At 41.0% G+C, this 23236-nt stretch overlaps 1 protein-coding gene and 1 long non-coding RNA gene across 4 annotated transcripts; one reads left to right on the top strand and one right to left on the bottom strand.

Annotated features, from left to right (window-relative positions):
• Window positions 1–3: 3 nt before the first annotated feature.
• LOC117260060 (inositol polyphosphate 5-phosphatase K) lies at window positions 4–20975 on the bottom strand. 3 transcript variants are annotated; one of them, XM_033631927.2, is made up of 14 exons: window positions 20846–20975; window positions 20325–20403; window positions 14752–14856; window positions 14538–14646; window positions 14274–14390; window positions 12967–13142; window positions 12692–12803; window positions 12245–12354; window positions 12043–12069; window positions 8134–8365; window positions 7070–7207; window positions 6900–6983; window positions 6691–6795; window positions 4–6517 (listed from the first exon to the last, which is right to left on the bottom strand). In XM_033631927.2, the coding sequence occupies exons 2-14, from the start codon at window positions 20393–20395 to the stop codon at window positions 6422–6424; spliced, it is 1482 nt and encodes a 493-aa protein (XP_033487818.2). In that variant the 5' UTR covers window positions 20396–20403; window positions 20846–20975; the 3' UTR covers window positions 4–6421. The 3 variants fall into 3 exon arrangements, with proteins under 3 accessions (XP_033487818.2, XP_078023486.1, XP_033487819.2); XM_078167360.1 differs by having other exon boundaries at window positions 20325–20475; window positions 20846–20944; XM_033631928.2 differs by lacking the exon at window positions 12043–12069.
• Window positions 7087–10328, top strand: LOC144462772 (uncharacterized). Its single transcript, XR_013490992.1, has 2 exons — window positions 7087–7260; window positions 8118–10328. It is a non-coding gene; the product is annotated as an uncharacterized LOC144462772 (long non-coding RNA).
• Window positions 20976–23236: the final 2261 nt, after the last annotated feature.

The following is a 23236-nucleotide window of genomic DNA, read 5'->3' as shown; positions in this document are numbered from 1 at the left end:
GAATGAAGTGAGACTCGTTTAATATTTCCTTTGCAAAGCAGTAAATTTGTTGGTATTCTCTTACAGTACATTACAACATTTCTATGTCAGAAAATAGGTCACTTTAAGTAAAAAACAAAACCAAAATATATAAATCGGCTAATATAATTGATTCCAGCAAACCAATACCATTAAATAGGGGAGATATTGTATCAGTGAAAGTTATAAACAGCAATATTCATAATCAAGAAGAAGCCGTGAGAACCGCGCCATGTTATGGTAAATAATCTGATGAACTTTAATGATACATAAACTGAGCAGCATAGTACAGTACACTCACTGTGATGCAACAATCATCTTAAAGGCACTTGCTGAATCCACATTGTTTTGAAAATAAAAACATAATATTTATATTTGTTTCTGAGAACACACTAATAACACGACAACCTATAAATACGCATTAACAACAACCAGTGCAACATATCTTTATGTTCAATTAGCTCTGATAACCAGATAACCAGTCTGTATTAAAAAGGAATGAATAGTCTTTAACTACTGCAAGGTGCTGGTGGGCTCGTAAGACTGCAAGCTGCGAATAAGTCACAGGTTATTTGCTCCACAAAAAAGTAAGAGTTATGTTTTCAAGTCCCCCAGGAACAACTGGAGTTTATTAAAAACACTGAGGAGAAAATCAAAACTGCAAAATCGTCTCTATCTTCCAACAGCAGTTTGTTCACGACTATTCTGTGAGCCCTATAAATATTTTTATATTACATATAAACCATGAATAAAAACAGCAACGTCCTTAGGACAGTACGCAGATTAAAATCAGTACTGTAGGAGTAATAATTATCTGCTTATTTATAAATAAAAATGACTTTGTAGCCAATAATACAATGTATTTAAAAAAGTGGAGAGGAAAGACAGTCTGATCTCCTACTAAAGCCCCATTTCCACCAAGCAGTACAGTACAGTGCAGTTCGATGCACATTTTTTCCTCCACTGTGAAAAGTTGTGGATGGTACCAACAGAAGCGTTCCTTAGCGTCCCCATGTTTGGTCCCCCCTCTGTTGGGGTACCTAGCACACAGATGTGGTACTAAAAGGTGGAGCTGTGAACACTGCAGTCTGATTGGTCAGTAGAGGACGGTCACTCTGCTCAGGGCTGAGTTGTGTCTGGTTTTGAGGCTCATGTAACCACTGTTCATACTGTGGAGAGTTTTATTAGTAAACTGTAACTATAAAATGAAAGGATGTTTTGCTGCCTCTCACAGCAGCTGGAGTCTGAGAAACAATAACTTCATTCACTGGGCCGACTGCCGGCAACTTTTAAGGTGGAACGTTAACTTGTAATGTTACTCAATGCATGAGTTGATGACGTGAATCCATCAGCACACCTTAAATTTCACTGTGACAACTTTGACCATCACTTTAGTTTTTATTGTCTCTTGGATGAGACAGACTTTTAGTAATGAGTGGATCTTCAAGTGTTTAGATATATATCCTCCTGAGACCCGATTTTTTGTTTGATATGTATTTTTAATTTCTTCTAGCTCTTTGGGATCAATAGGACCCAATAAGTATGAGAAACTAAGCAATGTCAACAATAATTAAGCCTGAATGATCTCAAACAAGACGATAGTAAAGTCTAAATGTCTTCAAACAAGTACTTCCTAATTAACAGTGTCTTCTCTTGTTACTGTTGCTAAAATTGGTCAAATTTGTTGCCATATCAAACTTAAAAACATTACTAATCATAAATAAACAAGTTTCAACCATTAAAGGGAAATTTCGGTTTATTTCAACCTGTCTCCTATCGTCCTAAATTTGTTTCAAGTGACTAGTGACATAAAAATAATAGTTAGCATGTTAGCCGTTAGCCTAGATACAGCCGGGGCGCACAGTAGCATCAGACCTGTTAAAACGTAAGTGAACGGGCAACCTTCAAGTGCAAAGTTAGTCCACTAAACAAGCTTTTTTTCCCACAAAGACCGCCTCATATCGTTAGGATAAATGTCAGAGAACATATAGAAAACGACATGTAAACGTGTTGTCTTACCTTACCGGTGTGCTGCCATGTTTGTTTACCATCTAGCTCTGCTTTCCAAAGTGTGGCCGAAATATCACGAGAACAAGCAGCGATCTCATACCGTGCCTGAAATCTGGCAAGCTCTAGATAAAGCCCAGCTGGATACTACTCCAGGTGGAGGTGTCTCGTCCTCGGTCACATCCAGACCTTGAAAATAAGGCTACAACCGGTCCCATTCCTTGCAACAGAGGCATTCCTCTTCTGTGGGCACTGGGGCACAGCATTCACAGGTACACCACCAATCTCCAGAGCTACGCAGCCTTGCAGCAGCCATTCCTCCTCTCTCGTCCTCTACCTGTTGCGCCTCTCTCTCTCTCCTCCTCCGTTCTTCAATTTCACGAAGCTCTTCGTCAGTGTATTCTGGCTCAAATCAATAAGGGTGGCCATCAAACTCTGCAAAATCAAATTCCTCCTCCACAAAGTTTAAGTCTGGCAAAAAGTCAGCCATTATTCTATAAATCTTTCATAAAATAAATGAATGAACTTTTAAGGCTACTGCCCGGTTCTGCCTTCCAGCTGTTGCTGCTTGTTCTCGCGAGATTTCAGGCACGGTATGAGATCGCTGCTTGTTCTCGCGAGATATATTTCGGCCGTGCTTTGGGAAGCAGAGGTAAATGGTAAACAAACATGGCAGCACACCGGTAAGGTAAGACAACACGTTTACATGTCGTTTTCTATATGTTCTCTGACATTTATCCTAATGATATGAGGCGGTCTTTGTGGAAAAAAACCTTGTTTAGTGGACTAACTTTGCACTTGAAGGTTGCCCGTTCACTTACGTTTTAACAGGTCTGACGCTACTATGCGCCCCGGCTGTATCTAGGCTAACGGCTAACATGCTAACTATTATTTTTATGTCACTAATCACTTGAAACAAATTTAGGACGATAGGAGACAGGTTGAAATAAACCGAAATTTCCCTTTAAATTTGTTCAGGTTTTGGACCTTGTCCTGTTTTGTCTCAGGATCAGCTGCAGACTGATTTCGCAGAAATAGCTGCCATCTTGTTTCAATGGGGCTTTAGAATGAGCTGTCCTGATCTGCATAGGGAGCAGGTCCTCGTCTATGGAGATCACCATGTTGCACCGCCATGTTTCTGCAGCAGCCCAAAACAGACAAACTAAACCCTGGCTCAAGACAGGACCTTACCTTCTCGCATTTTTGTATCGGTCAGCAAAGTTAGCGGAACTGTTGGTTCCAAAGGAGCTATACTGAGAGTGCTTGGTGGTGTTAAGGCAGCTGCGATTGATTCATTGGATTTCAATTGGCCTACAAAGTGTTTTCTTGTGATAGGCTCGGGTGGTGCTGGATATAATGACGACAGTTTGGAGCAGGAAAACGTCGATAGCTGATTGGCAACACTGGACCAGCTGTTGCAGTCCAAGCAAAAACTTCTGCTGATACCGACAGTTTGTAAAATTCGGCACTGATTAATTAGCCAAACCAAAAAATTGGTTCCCAACTGGTCCAGGCACACGGGGTCCAGATCTCTCCACAGTCATTCGTTCAAGGTCCATACAGTTTAATATATTCAGTGTCATACTTCTGTCATGTCATCGAGCTACTTTGCTGTCTCTGTTAAGTAGCTGTCTGTAAGTCACGCACTCTACAGCAGGAAACGGCACTTCAAAATAAAAGCTCTGTGCTGGAAATTCCCTGCACTTTAAAATAAAGTGTGTTTTTAACAAACTTGACATGTTGGCAAGTTGACAGCCCACTTTCGGACCACGACCCACCACCTGGGAGCCACTGCTTTAGCCTATTGGTTCACCCACAGGTTTGAAGCTCTGATTATCTCCTGAACAAGCACTTGATCTTAAAGCTTTGACTTAGATTAAAATGAAAACAAGGAAACTTAATATGAGCTACTAATGAAGGCATCTGCTGTGAAAACTGCTATTAACTCCAGCATCGTATTTGCTTTGCCATGAACATGCATCTTAATCACATCCACACAATGACTTAAGTTAACCTCTCTCTTCATACTTGCTAAGGAAGCAGTGAACATTAATTTGCTCATTTCTCACTGCAAAGTAACTCCATATGAACACAGCTGACACTAAACTAGCCAAAGAGTTTAGTTAATTTTGCGATTCCCTTTTCATCAGTGCAGCAGTCAGGTGAAGTTCAGCTGGAGTGTTTCACGTCTCCAAACAAGCAAAACTATTCAGTGATCCAGCGTTTCTATCAGCCACACAAAGCAGCTGTGAGAGCGTTAAAAGTTCAGCATTAAAACACAGAGTTTACACACATAATGGAGCTGTTCACACACAGCAGCAGACTGTACAGATCCTATGACATACCTCACCCTCTGTTTTATCTATAACCTGTTACATCCCAGTCCCCATTAACCAAACATATAATGTTCAATCAAAGCACTTCATATCTTAAATGCCACCTTTGTATTGTTTCAGTCAAAGTTTAAATTCTGGTAAACGTACGTAGAGAAAATGACCCTACAGAGGAAGTCGTGTTCTGACCACAGATGTGAGAGTAGCTGAGGCTGCGTTCAGACTGAAGGTGAATCAGATTTGGTCCTTGAATCAGATCTCAAAGACAGACCGTCTGCTCTGAGCTGTGATCAGATCGGATTTGTGTGTCTGGACACCACCAAACTATCTGCATGGGTTGCTATGGTAACGACGAAGGTCTCAGTAACTACGCAGCCATCAGAGTTTACGTTAGCCGGCAGCTTTTAAGTGTATCGCGTGTGGTTGACCGTCAGATGAAAATATCAAAACCTTAAATGTCCGGTTGGAAATATGTCAAATAAATAAACTTTCTAATAGCGTATCAAACAACTGACCTATAGGATATGTTGCCCGGACAACTTAAATATAAACTAAAATCAGCAGACCAGATTTTGGGATATTAACTATCCCCCTAAACCATACAGAGTTCGTCCGTGCCTGTTCAGAGCTTACGCCACATCCACTGACGATACGCTTCACTCCATGATGGCGAGCCAGACAGTAAATAGCAGGCTTGATGATTTATGGCAGGAGTGTCAAATATATGACCCGTGGGCCGGAACCAGTCCGCCAAAAGGGTTCAATGTGACCCACTTAATGACTTTGCTTCAATTAAATGCACTGCTGTACCTATTGGTCCAAATGAACTAGTTCCTGTTTCTTGACAGAGGTAAATGGGCAGTCACTGTGCTTGTTGTGCTCAAGAAATATTATATTTACCACCACTATCAACTCATTATGGCGAAAAATTTAGCAACTTGCCAGGACAACTAAGAACAGAGATGATAAATTAATGGTTGGCGGGTTTGAGAAAACATAAGTCTGGTTTTAGTTTTAGCTGAGAGATCAGCAGTGCAGCTGTGAAAGCTAGCTACCTTATGCTAGCAGAATAGCATCAACATCTTATTTTTCTGTCATCTTTCAGCCTTCATCTCAGGCTGTTCATCATTTGTTTTGTAAATGGATTGTTTATTGACTGTGGACCTTTTCAGGATGTGAGTTACCTGTAAGGTTACTTCTTCACACTGGAAGAGAGCAACAAATTTGAAGGTTTCGTTATTTACAGGTTATCATGCAATGGTTTTACTGGTCCGGCCCACTTGAGATCAAACTGTGCTGTATGTGGAACTTAAACTAAAATGAGTTTGACACCCCTGATTTATGGTGACGATTAGCGCACCGAGGCCTTTTCCTCTTTTGTCTGTCACTAAACGTCCGAGTAGTCGTTTAGTAGTTATTTAGTTTAAAATGTTTTATTGCCTTTAAATGTAGGCTATTACATGAATATTTAAAATATACTTCATATTGGCCGTCAAAAAAACAAAAGTGTAGCGTAAACTCTGGTAGCTATGCTGGCGATGTGTCATTTCAACATGCAAGCATGAGAAATGGAGGTCCAACCTTTCACCCTTCACATCAAACAGCGACAGAGAGCAGCAACCTTTCGCCCATATTGCTCTGCTCGTAGCAGCATGAATTGGGCTCATGTATGACGTTGTGTGTCATGACACAAACAACACTTGAAAATCCAATTTGAGAGGGCAGAGCTGTCGGACTGAATCTCATCTGTTGAAATCCGATATCAAACCACCTCCAATGTGGTTTGGATCTGATTTGCAAAAATCACATTTCATGTGGGGTTATTTTTTTACATACAGCCTTTCTAAAATTAATCTGGATAAACTCTGGATATGTCTGAACGAGGCCTAACAGCCACACCAGTAGCATTAGAGAGGTCAGTGGGGATGTGTCACAGCATGAACAGGCAACGCTTCCTGATCTGCTCCTCTGGAGACAAATCAGGAAACACAGTAATTAAATTACGCGATGTGGTTCAGGCAGATCCACCTCTGTATCATACCACATCTACGACTCCTCATAGATCAGTTCCAAAAGTCGTCGCTGGCTACGGTTTGGTTGAGTCCGTTGATCTTCTCCGGCTCCAGGCCTTCCTCACTGGCTACCTTAGACTCATGGACCTACGAGAGAGACCAGCAGGTCAGACTGGGGACTCAGTTTCAAGTGATGATTCTAGTAAAGCTGCCCCCCGACTAAGAATACTCCTTGTCTACCAATAGTCTTCATTTAGGGTCATTATTATCATTACTATTAGCAGATTAATCTTGGTGTACAGTATGTGTTTATTCCTCACCTTGAATGGATCACTGATTCCAATGATGCACTGCAGAGTACTACTGAAGTAGCACAGCACACACTCTCCTCCCCGCACAGGGATTTCCTCTTTACTAACATACACCTGTGAAAACAGACACTTTTTATTCATACATCTACCTTTTATTACATCATCAGTTTTTTCTCTGATACCTTTCCAATGTGTCACAACAGAGTGACTGGTTCTACCTGTATGACTTCTTCATTAAAGGCCACTTCGTCGTCTTTGACCCACGTGTAGGTGATGTAGTCCGACACACTGGTGAATCCAACCTGAATTTTTAAACACACATTCAATGTTATCACGCTGAAATGTCACATTTAAACTGCCAGTGGTGATTAGTTGTTGTTCAGCCAACCTTATAGAGTCCGATCCAGTCCCATGTGCTGGAGGGGAACGGCTGCAGAGGGCTGTAGATAACCATGGCGTCAATGTCTGCGCTCCAGTCGCCCTCCGCCTGCAGACGCACCAGAGGAGTCTCGATCATCTTCCTCAGCTGGACAGACGGAGAAATAAAGTTCACAAGATAAATCATCCTGGCTGTTGGAGGTAAATGATACACAAATAAACTGGAAAATACATCTGTCATCTAATCGTGTCATCAAAATTCAGACCTTATTTTCGTAGGTTTGGCCACAGTTTCTATCAGCTGTGATAGCTTACCAAGTAAAAGATTTGGGAACGAGGTGACATTGCTTATAAGAAGTCCAACAGGGGACAGAAACAGGAGTGATCAGACGATGAGATCAGTGTCAAACAAACCCACAGGTCAGCCAAACTTATTAAGAGGAGAAAATTAAGATTTCTACCTAAACTGTTCATTGCAACATCCACCAGAGTTTTTACTTTGACGTACAGTCCTTACTTTGGTTGAAGCCAGTATATTTCTGTGCAAGAAAACAGTGACTGTGGAGGGATTAATCCCAACATGCAGATGTGCTCACTTTCAGTTCAACCTCCACATTAATTAGTTTTTAAACACCCTGTCTGATCGAAGGAAATGAGGACACACTGACGTAGCTAGCTAACTTAATCTTGGCTCTGTGCAGCTAACAGTTGCAGTTTGAATGACGGCTGGATGTCATGTAGAAACTGGTTGGTACTGGCTTATGTAAGCAGAGGTCATATTTGTTTTACAGGAAGAAAACATGATTGGGATGTGATCTGAAAGGGTTAAAAAGGAATTTCATCTCAATTTTAAAAACATGTCATAAATATAAACTTTAATTTTCTTCCACTTTGTTTCTGTTTTTAGCCAAAGTTTCTCAAAAACAGAATAAACCGTGTTGTCAGAGGTTGTGGACTGATTCAAAATAAACTACAGTGTGTGTGTTTGACAGGAACATGTCACTCAGGATTAAGGGTGTGTGAGACAGGTTAAACAGGTGTGTCCGTGTCATTCTCAGCGTTCCAGTGTCTCACCTCCAGCGTGAAGATGCTGACGACAGGTTTGTGATCACTGATGCTGTACTCCATGTTGCTGGTGTACAACTCCTGCCTGACCTTCAGAGGGTACTCCTCATCCTCCTCCACATGCACGGCCTTCTTCACATCTGGTCCGACCCCACCGTCATCTGGCTCGTCAGGGGGCAGGGCTTTGGGTCGGAGCCGCCACAGAATCCTGTCGGTCCAGGCGGGTTTACGCTTCTTCCCGCTGGACGTGTGTGTACAGAGAGGGGAGAGAGAGGAAAGACGGAGTCAGCAGCCAGAGACGACTCTTTATAGCAGGAATAAAGGGTGATGTGAGGTGAAGGAGGTGATGGATGGAAAAGAAGGGGAAAAGCAGGAAATATAAAGGTTTATAATGTTGACGAGAAACAAAGTGTGGCATCTACACACAGAGAACATAAAGCACAGCAGGTGAAGGTTCAGTTTGTTCATGCAGTCTGAAGTTTGTGATACATTTTGTCTGATAATACAAAATGTGTTTCTCGCCACATCTCCAGACACACAGCAGCTCTCATGGCTAGTCTCACACCGACGCAGTTGTCACGTTCACGGTCAGCCCACGCTGTGTAAGGAGCAAATGTCCACGCACCCATCTGTGCACCCATGGGCCTGTAGGTCTTAGACGAGGTGTGATCAGGTGCATTGTTGGTGTATTTTGTGACTGAACCACTGACTAACAAAACCCTGGTCTAAAGTCAGGAGCACAGTATTTTCCTTCTACTTAAAGGACATAATATTTATATAGTAAGATGCACCTAGGCGCCTGCACTTGTTACACACACAGGAACGAGCAGATGGGTTGTGGGTGGATGAAATGACACATCATTAATGAGGAAAACATTAATTACATTCTCTAACATGTGAACATAGCAGAGCTGCAGAGCTGCTGTCCGACTCCACATTAAGAGAGACACTGTGCTCGTTCACAGACAGGAAGCGGTGTAACGTCACTGATTTCAGAAGCTAAAAATTTAGCTCTGTTTCCTCTGTCACGTTTAAAACTAGGTTTTAGTTTTGCTGCTTAAATGTCCCACGATATTTGCTGCAGTGACAGCGCTGCTCTTCCTGCATTACTCAGCAGAAAAACACTCGCTCCTTCAATTTGCCAAGTCTGCCATGTCAATAGCAGTGCGCCAGGTGCATGCACGGCACACCTGGCTTTTAAAGGGAGCGGGAGAAAACACTCTGATTGATTGAATTCATGTTAAGCCCAAAACACACCTATGATTAATTAAGGAACTAAATACAACTCCTTTTCCCCTTGCACCAGACTCTGTGGGATGGTTACGCACAGTTTAAGTTGCAAAAGTGGTTGGACACGCCCTCAAAGCACTTACACCATACACTTTAGTCCATGTGCTAAGGACCACGGTTTCCCACACGTTCATTTATTTGTGTCTCACCACACCAAATAGCTGCTGACACAGACTCAGTTCAGAGTGGGGACACAGAATGATCACAACGGGACAAACACAAACAAAAAAGAAAGTTTGTCTCACACTACACATCAGCTGTTGTCTTCTAGCAACCTCTGAGTGATACACACACACATATTGAATGATCCACAGTCATAGCTCCTGTGTTACCGTAACATCTATTCCTGGCCATGCATGTTAGCTGTTATGCAGCAGTTGTTCTGGGACCCACAGAGGTGTGCACACTGGCTATTATGTGAACAAGCACTGGAAGCAGCAGGATGGTTTTAACACACTGGAGGTTAAATGACAGTTAATGTTTACTACTGATATTTCGCCATTTAAAAGTACCCTTTGGAGTTTTTTGGACACACACGCAGTTATATTTATATTCAGTGTAATTTTCTAAGTGTATTTTAGGCAAAACAAATGTGTTGAATGTCTTTTCTTCCTCATAAAACATGTTTCAAGTCTTTTAAGTCCCTGCATGTTGCATCGCTACATTTCTTGGTGCATTACTGTAACCCTGCAAACTGTCAGAAGCATGAAACTCACAGGATCAGAAGAATAATGTGAAACTGTCAGTAGGAATGTAAAACACTCCTGTGTCCACATGTGCATGACAATGATACAAAACAGGGTTTCTGCTCAGAAAACATTTCTCCATCGTGCCACCAGTTGATAAAAACTCCACAGGATACCTTTAACAGCGATATCACTGGCCCCCAAAACAACATTAAATAAAATAAACAAGCATTTCAGTCTTTTCTTTGCACAGACAATCTGACATTTGTCTTAAAAAAGACTGTTCGCTCCACCTGCTTGTTTGTTTACATATGAAGATCATCTTCATTCAGCCTTTGAGAAGTGGGTAACACTTAAAGTTACTACACTGCATAAAACAGGGTGTCTACAGGTATAATTTTAAATCAAATTTAAGACGGCTTTTTGGAAAATCATCTTATTCTTCAAGCATCGAATCACTGCAGGTAAAGATAAAGGTGAGTAGTTTATATGTGGTCCCGTGCAGAGGTAGGTCTTATGTAGGAATGTGGTTATTACAGTGAGTTATTTAATCTATATTTTGCAGACAGGTTAAGTACAAGTACGGCGTAAAAAGACAGTCTTAGGTTTAGCTGTAGGTTTAAACATTTGTAACATCAGAGATGTTGTCTTTCACGCAGAGGAGCTCGAGTGTGTCTCAAATCACATACTTCTGTTGGTACACTTCAGTGTAGGACACTACTTACACTACATATTTCCTGCATAGTGTGCTAATTTCATCAGGGTAGTGTTATCTCAAATTGTGCACTGCCGTTCTACACTTACAGGAAGTGATGACAGCTTTTTTTAAAACTGTTTCTTCCACTTAGTCTCTGTTTGAAACTGTGGAGCATTATCGCCAACATTTGACTGCTATCTCCACCCACACATAAACCAAACTTACACCACAACATCAGTGTTGACAAAGGGGATGTACACATGCTGCGTTTTTGCGCCCTAAAATTAACTGTTTTCAATATAGACGTGCAGCAGGTGTGCCAAGAGCTTTACATCTGTCCCACAGACGGTAGGCCTTGACACTGATAAACAGCTACTGGAAGAAGATCGGCTCTGCACTCAGGATTTCAGGTAACTAGGCTATGATATGGTGCTCATTAAGGTTGCTTGGCAACCTCAGACGCAACTTGCCGCCACGCTCTTGAAAGCTGGTACAGAAAAGGCAAAAAAGTAGCATCCAGCACCAGACGTCGCGTTTTCCAGGCGATTAAAGACTCAGCTAGGAGCAAGTTAGCTACCTAACAAATGCTAATGTTAGCTAGCAAGCTAACAACGGCACTCACATTATTGTTTGCGGTGCAAAATCAGAACAGACCCGACAAACATTACTGACGGCTTCCAATTGACAACAGTTTTGGTACTTAGTGCAAAAACATGTACATCTAACAGGCTCCTTGTTGTCCCCAGTCGCCATGTCAAAAGTTGAGAAGTTTGTGACGTAGCTTCCACTATGTCACAAAGATCGTTGAGAGTGAGAAGTGTCCATCCTTCCACAATTAACTTTTGGACCGTTTTGAGCGCGCCAGTAGTACACTGCATTTTCCCGTACTATGCAGAATGCACTTCATACTTACACACTCAAAATATTAAAGTGTTTAGTACAGAAGTATGTGATATGAGACAAGCTGCTCAACTTATTTTGACAAGGAGAAATTAAAAGATGGATAAATAAAATCAGATAAACTACTAGTGGCAAAGAAGACTTCTCAAAATAAAATTTAGGACTATTTAATTACTTTTTAAGGCCTACAGTTTATAAATCGACACCCAAATTAAGGACCTGCAGACACCCTGTAAAAAAAAAAGGGACCCTACTTTTAGCGTCTTGTTAAAAGTGCAGTTAGGTGAATTAAAAAAGGGGTGACGTGATTTATTAATGTGAACACAAATGTGTTCTGACTCTTACTTAAAGCCAAACCAAGTCCTGTAGACCCTGTGAAGGTGGAAAAGGCATCAATAAAATATGTTTATCTAGTATCTCTAATAAAATATCAAATTCATATTTTAAGAGGAAAGTACTGGAGATGAAAATTGATTTTAAAAGTATGATCATGATTCAGTAAGACTGATTAAGATGATGACTTCTTGTTTATACTTGGAAACGTTACCTGCTGTCATAAGTGTTGGAGTTCAAGTCAAACTTGTACGTGGGTTGAAAGTCCAGAGGTCCTTCTTCAAACTCCTGGAGCAGCTGTTCTTTCTTCTTCATCATGGTCAACTTAGAACGACAACACACACATTTCAAAACCTCCCAAACTCCCAAATCACAAACACACTAATGAGCCATGATTCTGGTTACTCACACACAAATAATAAAGTGTTGTGCCGGGACTCAAATGAACCCTCATTTAAGATCAGATAAACTTTTATTGACCGCCAGAGGGAATATTTGATTATTTCAGCAGTATAAGGACAGCAACACAGATAGAGAAATTTAAATAAATAAATAATACGAGGTCTAAAATAAGAATAAAACACAAACACGACTATAAAAGAGCATATGGACGGGAGTTAATTATGCTGTACCCAGCTGAATGATTCTGTGAGGGTCAAACCTGGTCTTTGCTCCACAGCAGGCTGAACGTTTGGTTGTTGATACAGGAGCGGACAAAGTGCATGCCGTGGTCCTGAATTCTGAAGTTAAGATCTCCAAACCAGAAGACCAGCCTGAGCCCAGAGAGAGAGAGCAGAGAGAGACGATGGACAGCAAGAGAAATCAGTTGATGGATAAAGAAATGAGAAACACTGAGAATTAAGAACATGAATGTTTGACTGTACAGATTTTGTGTGTTTGGGTAAACTGGAGTTTGGGGTCTGTGTATCTGCTCACCTGTGGTCAACAATTGTTGGAGCCTTCTTACAGTCAAAGGTCTGTGTGTCCAGGATGTACTCGAACTCGTCCACTCTCTCTGTGGCGTATTTCATGTGTGCAGCCAGGTGACAGTTGAGGAAACACAGCATGTGGCCGTAGAAAGACAGACGGATGGACACGCCACCTTTGTTACCCTGAGAGACAAACAGGAAGAGATGAGGTCTGTTGAACCACTCTGCACTTTTCATACAGTTGTTGAGATATGTGAAAAACTAACCAATTCTTTTACAACTGACACAGAAACTAAAGACAAAATGAGCAACTTATGACGAGTGCAGAAAGAACTCAGAGTTATTTTTTGACACTTTGGGGGAAAAAAGTCAAACATTTACTTCTGCTTCTGTGGCTCAGTTCACAAACGTGACACACAAAGTGGGATGTGTTATTGACACATTTTATTCTATTCCTGATTAAAAGGGGAACTGATTTTACAGTGCGGTGAGCTGGGTAGTACTACTGCATATGTAGAAAAGTCATATAAAGCCTTTAGTGGCTCCAGAGGAAGCTGTTTGCAGCCAAGCAGTAAACTGTGAAGACAATAAAGCCTCCACAAAAATAGCATTTTAAGTCTTGTGTGTGATTTATCCTGGCTTCATATGAGCAGAGGAAAAGTCAGTCAAAGCTGCTAAGCTAATTTATACAATGTAAAATGCCATAGGCTTGTGCTAATAACGTTAGCATGTTGTATTCGCTTGGAAAACGTGTTTAGTATAAGACAGTTGTTTTGTCAGTGAACCTTGTGAGTTGTAATGGAGCCGAATGTTGTAACGTTATCTTTGTTAAATGCTGCTGTTGTCCCTGGCTTCATATGAGCAGAGGGAAAGATCGCTAGACGCTAGGCTAATTTATACAATGTAAAATGCCATAGGCTTGTGCTAATAACGTTAGCATGTTGTATTTGTGGGGAAAATGTGTCCAGATAAAGACAAGTGTTTGTCTGTGAATGCTGCGAGTTATAGTGAAGCTGATTTGTGTACTTGTGTTTGAAACTGTCTCTATTAAACCATGTTTAATGTGTGTTTAACGTGTGTTTAACGTGTGTTTAACGTGTGTTTTGAATCAACTAAACTTTACAGCACTTCAAAGAAACCCGACCGCCAAATAGTGTTTTGGAGGTGTAACTGCAGAGTGACACAGACACACCAACACACAAGTATAAATGCTCACAACAGCGTAGGCTACAGTGTAGGCTCTGCATTGAGCTCACGCACAAGTATAAATCCACCTTCAGTCAGTGGCTTCCTGTGTGTGTGTATGTTTCTCACCCAGTAACCGAAAATGCCTGTGCGTGTGTATGTGGCCTGGATGTCTCTGATGAAGGGGACGTGGTCCAGCTTGGAGAAGAAGAGCAGCAGCAGACCCTGCATTCTGATGGATGACACCTGAAACACACACAAAGTAAAGACAGCGCAACATAATACTTAACATTTACAATAAAAACTAACACTTGAAAGATCAATTTCTTTTTGTTTCCCTGTGAAAACAGAAGTCGCCTGATGTGTGCGCATGTGTATGAAGAAGATCTGTACCTTAATGTATTTCCGTGGTCCCAAGGTGGTCATAAACAGATGACTCCACGGGTCATCGAATACACTGTCTGACACAAACCTCAAAGGCCCCGAGTACACCTCCTGCAGACTAACACACATACACACACACACAGTCTTAATCATCAGTCGCTCTGCCCCACATCCCGTCACACACACACCCTACCAATCAATTCACACTCCCTGCACCACCTACCCGATGACGTAGAGGTCTGGGCTCTTTGGGGAGTTCAGATGGAGAAGCACGGTCAGGTCGTCTGGAGGATCAGCTGTGGCCACGTTCCACGTCACCATGTGAAGCCTGTGGTGACAGAAAAATAGTCACCTTTGCAGCACTTTATTACAAAAATATACACATTCCACTAATAAATAATAGCTGGACAGATGTTTAGAACTGACATGATATGTTTAAAATATACAGGACGACCTCATGACTGAAACACATCCAGCCGCAATGACAATCACAGAGCTTCATTCAGTGCAGCTAAACCCAAAGATGAGCATATCATCTGAGCGTAAAGCTGTTACAGCATAAGCACTGTGTCACCACCATAAACACATCAGGCCTCTATGGTTAACACATAATGAAACCAGTCATCCAAACTCACAACATTAATATGGATGAACTTCCTGTGCTCAGCTACGACAAATGAATGACAGAAATCCAAAAGGACAAAGTTCTACTGGAGGGTTTTAAACTGACAAGGATCAAGAGCGTCTTTTGTTGGCACTCAAACCACAGGGGACAAATCCATGAAGCACAAGCTATAAGAGAGAAGCAAAAAAGAAAAGAGCACAGAGGTGAATTAAAGGAGATAGAGGACAAAAATACAAAAAAAAAACTCTTCCTCCAGCTTCAGCACACAGAAAAGACAAACCAAGAGGTGACATTAGTTCTCCACCTGAAACTGTGCTTTCTGGGCTTGTTGGCTCTCTTGCCACAGACAAGGAAGACGTTATCCAGACTCTTGACCATTTTCTCATGTAGCTCGCTTTTGGGGTCCAAGTCATCCATACATGTCATCAGCTGGTTCAGCCGATGGCGCAGAAGCAGTTTGCTGCCTGTTGACTGCGTGGCATCGCTGGAGAGGCTGTCAGAGCGGACGCGCCCCATGGTGCCTAACAGCTGACGGATTTCATCCATTCTTGCTCCAAGTGTTAAATGCAGCAGGGTCTGAGTGTTGTTGAAATTACAGAATATGAAAGCAAAAAGTGCCTTCTATAGGTCCAAAATTGTTGGCAGTGTATAAGTCAGTTTTAAGTATGTCTGGACAGCGCGAGGAGAATCAAATGTGGTCCGAAGCTTTGGTTGTTTCTGTTGAATCAAATCAACGTAATGAGGAAAGTCCTGGCTGAGGATCTGTGTGCTCCAGAGTTGGACTGAGTGTTTGGGTAATTGGTTAATTTGTCTACAAGTCTTCTTTGTGTACTAAAAACTACGTATAATCTCATTGGAAAATGTCTCAACATTAGGCCTATTAGAAAATTGGGAAACCAGCTGGTATGTGGGAACATAAAATCTCCGACCCTCTGCTGAGCACCCGGCTGCCCTTTCCTCAGCCAGGCTAGCAACACTTGTTTTATTTTTCTAAAATCCGTATTATGTGTAAACCGTTGGGCAACCTAATCCACCTGCCAGAGTGCAGGCAGATTTATAGACTGGCAAACAGTGGGCTGTGTTTAGTCCACTCTAAATGGGACAGACAATTATGCTTTGAGGTAATTCTTGGAGGTCTGGTACCAGCTGCACAAAGATTTAGTCAACTGCTGGTGACACACCTTTAATTTAATGACTGAGAAGCAGCTGTAAACTGTAAACGAACTGTAAATGTACTAGAAATGTAAGTGTAATCAATCTACCATTTATTTTGGCTCGCTTAGACTGCCTACTAATTTCACAGCAATCAGTGTGTAGTTGCTGACATGTTGAGGCAGAGGGTACTGTCTGTAGCTCTGGTTGAGGGTGAGAGGCTGTCAGCAGATAAACAGAGATCTGTGTGGGTACATGAGACCCTAAAAAAGAGGGTGGATCATGGGGAGTACCACCAGTTGGTCCATCTCTATTGAGATGGTGCTAACCGTGGTTTGTAAAGTCGTATAGCTCTGGGTATCCAGCAACCACTACCACCAGTTTCTCCTCCATTGTTTACCAACTGTAAACTTGTTGTCGTGACCACCACAGAAGCCCCGCCTCTCAAATCATTGGATCAGACAATGGGAAAAAAGCAGAGGTGACGTGGGGCGCTTTTCCAAATCAAGGAGTTCAGAGCGCTCCGGCAAAGATGCCAGGCGCCTAGAGCACAGAAAACCCAGGCGCGTAGCAATGTGAAAACAGCGAGCAAAAAGGTTAATTCTCATTAAAAACAATTACAAAAAGCTGCCTCCAGCTGCTAAAATGCTTTCTGTGTGATTGGAGCCATAAAGAGGTGAAGAGAAAAGAAGTGAGGATTAATGTCGACATTGTAAAGCACGTCTTTCTGACTGACTTTGGAGCCAAATTTTGACAGTGTCATCTCTGCCTCAAAATGGCAATGCAAAACTGTCTACAAAAACAACACAGTGTCCAGGAGGAGATGTCTGGACTAGCTCTTACATACTATGTTACACAATATATAGATTGTATCATGACCCACTTTCCATTGTAAATGAGCTTCTCTACAGCTCTAATGACACTGATCATTGGTTTTATACACAAAAAAGTTCCCCTGGAGTATACAGGAAAGAAGTTAAGCGTTCATCCCACTATGCAACAGCAACTTAAGGTCAAGCAGTCAGTGAGTCTGTCCTCTCCTCATCACTCCACCCCCCCGTAACATGAACTGACCACAGTCTGGTGTGGCTCAACAACCAAACAGCACAATGCAAGAGCCTCAAATCTACCACTGGTATTGCAGAAAAGACCACAGGAGTTAAATTAACCACGGCCCAGGAGCTTTTCCCAGACACACACTTCAAATTACACGTCATTACTTTTATGAGCAGTAAGCCCAACCGTTATCTGGCTGGGACAGTACAGCTGTGCAATAATTTAGTCTATATCCTCTTACCATGCACACACTTGTACATATACACCAGCACTCACCCCCCTATGGATATGATGATTATCTAGTGCACTGGTTCCCAGCCTCAGGGTCTACACCCCTATTAGAGATCACGAGGCTTTCTTGATTTCAAAAAACTTCTTTAAAAATGAGGCCTTTATCTCAGCATCTTACTATATAATGACGAAAACTCTGTGTGTGTGTGTGTGTGTGTGTGTTCCACGTTTTTCTCCTCACTGACTTGATCAATCCATGTGAAATTTGGCACAGTGGTAGAGGGTCATGGGAGGATGCCAATGAAGCAATATTACATCAATTGGCCAAAGGGGGGCGTTATAGCAACCGATTGAAATGTCAAACTTTGAATGGGCATATCTCATGCCCCGTATGTCGTAGAGACATGAAACTTTGCACAGAGATGCCTCTCCTCATGAGGAACACATTTGCCTCAAGAACCCATAACTTCAGCTTATATAGATTTTCCGCCATTTTGAATTTTTTGAAAAACACTTCAAATGGATCTCTTCCTAGGAAGTTTGAGTGATCTGCATGAAACTGGGTGAACATAATCTAGGGACCAATATCAAAGTTCCCTCTTGGCAAAAGTTGGAAAACTTACTAAAACTGAAAAAAACTAAAACTTCACCCATCACCACGCAACTTTGTAGGCATATGACCACACATAATCTGAGGGGACCCCTCCATTATTGACCCCATCAAACAAAATGGGGGCGCTAGAGAGCTCATTTCTTATCTAGGCCTAACCGCCATATGGATTTTTACTAAACTTGGTAGATATGTAGAACAGGACGCCTCAAGGTGACTGGAGAAATTTAATTCTAATTGGCAACTGGGTGGCGCTATAACAACAGAAAAATGCTTCAAAATGGCTAAAATGTGACCGATCGCTGTGGCTCCCCCTGTGGACCAATGTTTGTGTTGTTTTTCTAATGTTTGGTATGACTAAGTCATGGTATGGTATGCTGTACATAATCACGGAAACTGTCAGTGTGTCATTCTGTCAGTCAGTCATTCTGTCTGTCCCACGTTTTTCTACTCACTGATGTGGTCAATCTATGTGAAACTGCACATAGGCATTGAGGACTGGCATAGGTAGAAGGGGACAAAGCTGCCAATGGGTATGGACTAGTTTCAATGATTTCTGTGAAGAAAACTAAATTAAATTGTTATTTTAAAGATCTGGGTTATTATTGGAGATACTAACTTAAAAAAACAATCTCAGAGGATGAGGGCACAGTGAAGACTAGAACACAAGCTATACTGACAGAGCCTTCACTCTCTGCTAAACAGTCTCGTCCTGCGTTAGAAAAGTACGCAGTTAAACCTACCAAAGAGCTTGTGAACAGTGGACAAGCATCAGGGAGAAGACAACAGTGAATTTATAAAAAAAAAAACCAAGCCTTTGAGGTAGGTATGATTTAGGTATGCACAACAATGGATTTTCTTCCGATATCCGATATGCCAATATGTAACAACTCATTTGGCTGATAACCGATACCGACATATCAACTTTTTCCCCACCTAATGTTAGTGATCATTCAGATTCAGATTCAGATTCAGAATACTTTATTAATCCCCGGGGGGAAATTGTTTTTGTTCCAATGCTCCGTGCAAAGTAGAAATAGAAATACAGCATGAATGGAAACAAGAGATAAAGATGAAGATATAAATAAGATACTAAAATAGACAATGAAATAAATAAAATAAAATATTAAAGTAGACATTAAAATAAAATAAAATATTAAAGTAGACAATAAAATAAAATAAATAATAAAATAGTAAAGTAGACAATCTGAAATATATACAATATACAATGAAATGGTTGTAGCGTTATAAATGAAATAAGAATGAGTAATTATATTGTGTGTTTTGTTTTATAAATAGCCAAATGAGTCCGATCATCAGAGGGAGGAGTTGTACAGTTTAATGGCCACAGGTAAGAATGACTTCCTGTGGCGCTCAGTGGTGCATTTAGGAGCAATCAGTCTCTGGCTGAAGGTGCTCCTCTGTTCGACCAGAGCGTTGTGGAGAGGGTGAGAGCCATGCTGAAGTATCGCCCGCACCTTTGACAGCATCCTCCTGTCTGACACTGCTGTCAAAGGGTCCAGCTCCACCCCCACAACGTCACTGGCCTTTCTGATCAGCTTGTTGAATCTGTTGGCATCGGCTACTCTCAGATGCAATATTTGGAGGAAATAATCAACATTTATCTAAATCCCTTGTTTCTACACACTACAAACTTGTCATGTTGACACGCTTAACACCTTCCAAAACCTGTTTACTTCCCCCGTCACACACCTGCCGCTCATCACCTGCACACTATCTATATTACCTGCGTTTTCCTGCTCTAGTGCGCCACCCCGTGTACAAACAACAAAACTGCATCTGTTTACATGTAGTCAGCATTAGTTACACATGAATATGTATTAATGTTACTGCAACATGTCAGAGACTGCTAGACTTCACATCTTTTTATAACCCTGATAAAACCTGGCATATCACAGCTTTATCTAGGAACACTTATAAAGCCAATCGAGCAATTACTACAGGTATTTTCAGCCTATAGTTGTAATAATGGTGGGCGGGGACCCTCAATGAAGCTGCATGATATTACACAACACACTGTGTCCGTGCGTGATTTATATAAAGTGCCAATACATTGTTGGATGCGACAATGATCGGATCAGAGCAATGAGCAGAGTCCAACCTGAAGCTGTCTCCATCGTTGTTCCCCTCCATCACACTGAGGTCTGACTGCTTCTCATTCTCCTCCATCATCTCCACAGCTGGAAGACAGTGAAGAAAACCCGCTGTAACGGTACAGTGGCGGTACAGCTACAGCTGGAGACTGATTTCACCTGAACAAAGTCAAAACGCTCATAAATCTGACAGTATCTAAAACACTAACACGAGGCTAACACTGCTAATTCAAGCCTCTACTTTAGGTTAGGACTGAATATTGACTACAAAATGTATCTGCTAACGTTAGCTGACATAGCTAACATCATCTCTGGTTTATTTATCGAGCTAACTGCACACAGCTAACGATACCATCATGCCCCGCTGTTGTAGTGTTGACATGTTGTTAGCATTGTAGCTAGTAACTTAGTGTAGTTAAACGCGAACAGTAAAGCTAGCTACATCGCGCAGCTTGCTAAAACTAGCTTATTTTATCTGTAACACTCGAATAAATAACCTGTATAAATGAGGGTGTTTTATCGTCACTACCTGAGATGCTTTGGTGGTACTTTTTAGCGTAGTTTCTCTTCCTACTCGCAGAGAGATGCTCAGCGTACACTCACTCAGCAGCAGCCTGACAGCACTGGTGTTGTTGTCATAGTTGTTCCCGCCCCTTCACCGGAAAACGAGTTATACGCCTTCAAAATAAAACCGCCATGCTGGGTCTCATACCGGAAGTGATATACGAACAAAATTTCTGTAATTTTTGTTCGTATCGTGTCCATGATTTGTGCTTATTTTGTTACTGCCGAGGAAACACGAGTTTTAAGACAATGCCTGGATATCTTATAATTAAATTTGAATTATTATGTGCTTATTTGATGTCGGAAATTTGTGGATTCTTAATTTCTCAAAAATGAAATCTCATAAAACCTTTAATTATCCACCTAAACTTTATTGTCATTTTGGCAGGATCCATCATCTGTACATGGATGTACACGTCACTTTGAGAAAGATTTATCTATTTAACAATTTTCCCCAGATGTCAGCAATATAAGGTCATTACTGCCACACTGTCAAATAAAACTTTTCAAAAGTTAAATGTGGTTGATTTTAAGGCATTTTATGTAACTTCACACCTCTCTTTTGATCTGTCAGTAGTTAGAAATATTTTAACTTGAATTAAACAATGTTTTATGTCTTGTGAAGTGCATCCTTTTAATATATTCCTTAATCCTGACAAGACATATATAATTACTCCAAACACAGGTCAGTGACTCATGTTTCGTTTGGTTTGGTTTGTATAATGTTAAGGGATAGCTTTTAATATCTAAAAATACACATATGAAAATGTCTAACTTAAACAACTTCTTAAAAATGTATTTAAAAATATGTGTTGTATTGATAATGACATTACTTTTCTCTAGAGAGAATATAACATGAAAAATATCAGTGTTCAGAGTTATCAGAGCTTTTGCAGAATAGTATGATGTTGCAGTGTAGTCGACCTTTGACCTTTTGGATATAAAACCTCATCACTTCATTATTTTATCCTATTAGAAATTTGTTTGAAGTTTTGTCCCTTCAAGTTATGGCCAAATACATTTTGTGGTCACACTGACCTTTGACCTTTGATCACAAAATTCAAATCAATTTATTTTTCATTCCAGGTACACGTTTGTGCCAAATTTAAAGAAATTCCCGTGAGGTGTTCTTGGGATATCGTGTAAACAAAAATGAGATGGACAAGGGGCCTTTCCAAAACCTTCACAGCTGTAGGGTGTAAACACAGCAGCAAAGTTTGGGACAAACTTCCCTCTCTGTGGTGGAAAGAGGAGCTTTCATAACTTTTGGTATCCATGGAGAAAAACAAAGCTTAATCCAATTTTATGTTCTTCATATGTATTTGTTGCACTTATATTTAATCTGTATGTGCTGCTATTGTTTGCCTTATTTTTTCATATTATGTTTTTATCATTAAAAGAAATGACTTGATAACTTTTATATATAAAACATACATTGTTGTATTGTCACTCTGATGTTTAGACGCTGCTTGGTTTTTGTAACGTTCTTAAATACTCAGCACTACAAACAAATGAACTCTTTTCGACTCTTTTCTAGAGACTAGAGAAGGATATATTTTATCCTTTATACAATATAACCTTTAAGATGTTTACAGCCTTATGACAGCAGGCATATAAATGTCTATCTTAGTGAGAGCAGGTTAGGTTTGTAGGGATAGTCACTGAACTTTATTTATATGGAGCATCTTCTGTGATGGACACAATAGTGTTGCACACGGTCAGTAAGTCGGCATCAGTGCAGGCTCACTACTGGAGGGTTTTATAACTCACTTCCACTACACACTAGTTGGTTTGGGACAAAACTCAATGTGGCGGACACTCAGCGTGAGTGGAAGTGGATAGGCAGAAAGGCCAAAGGTCACAGTGACCTTGATTTTTTGACCGACAAAATCTTTTCAGTTAATCATTGATGCCAAGTTAATGTTTATGCCAAATTTGAAGAAATTCCCTCGAGGTGTTTTCATATCACATTCACGAGAATGAGAAGGACCCAAGGTCAAAGTGGCCTCAACCTTTGACCACCTAATTCTAATCAGTTCATTGGTTATCTAAGTGGATGTTTGTGCAACATTTGAGGAAATTCCCTAAAGGCATTATTGGGATATAATTTACAAAGATGGGACAGACAACCTGAAAACATAATGCCTCCAGCTACGGCTATCACCGGCTTTAATTTAGAATTTTATTTTAGACGCTGGACGTTTCTTCTGATTTAAGTAATAATTTGTGACTGCAGCACATCATCAGCGCATCTTCTTCAGTCTGTAATCCAAAGCACTACCAGTGGATGTGATGCTTGTTCACTAATATCGACCAGTTTTTCCAGCAGAAGCACAGAAGTACACAAAGCCATGAA

The sequence above is a fragment of the Epinephelus lanceolatus genome, chromosome 4 (genome assembly GCF_041903045.1).
Source record: "Epinephelus lanceolatus isolate andai-2023 chromosome 4, ASM4190304v1, whole genome shotgun sequence".
Taxonomy (NCBI): Eukaryota; Metazoa; Chordata; class Actinopteri; order Perciformes; family Serranidae; genus Epinephelus; species Epinephelus lanceolatus.
This window is presented reverse-complemented; position numbering and strand designations above follow the sequence as displayed.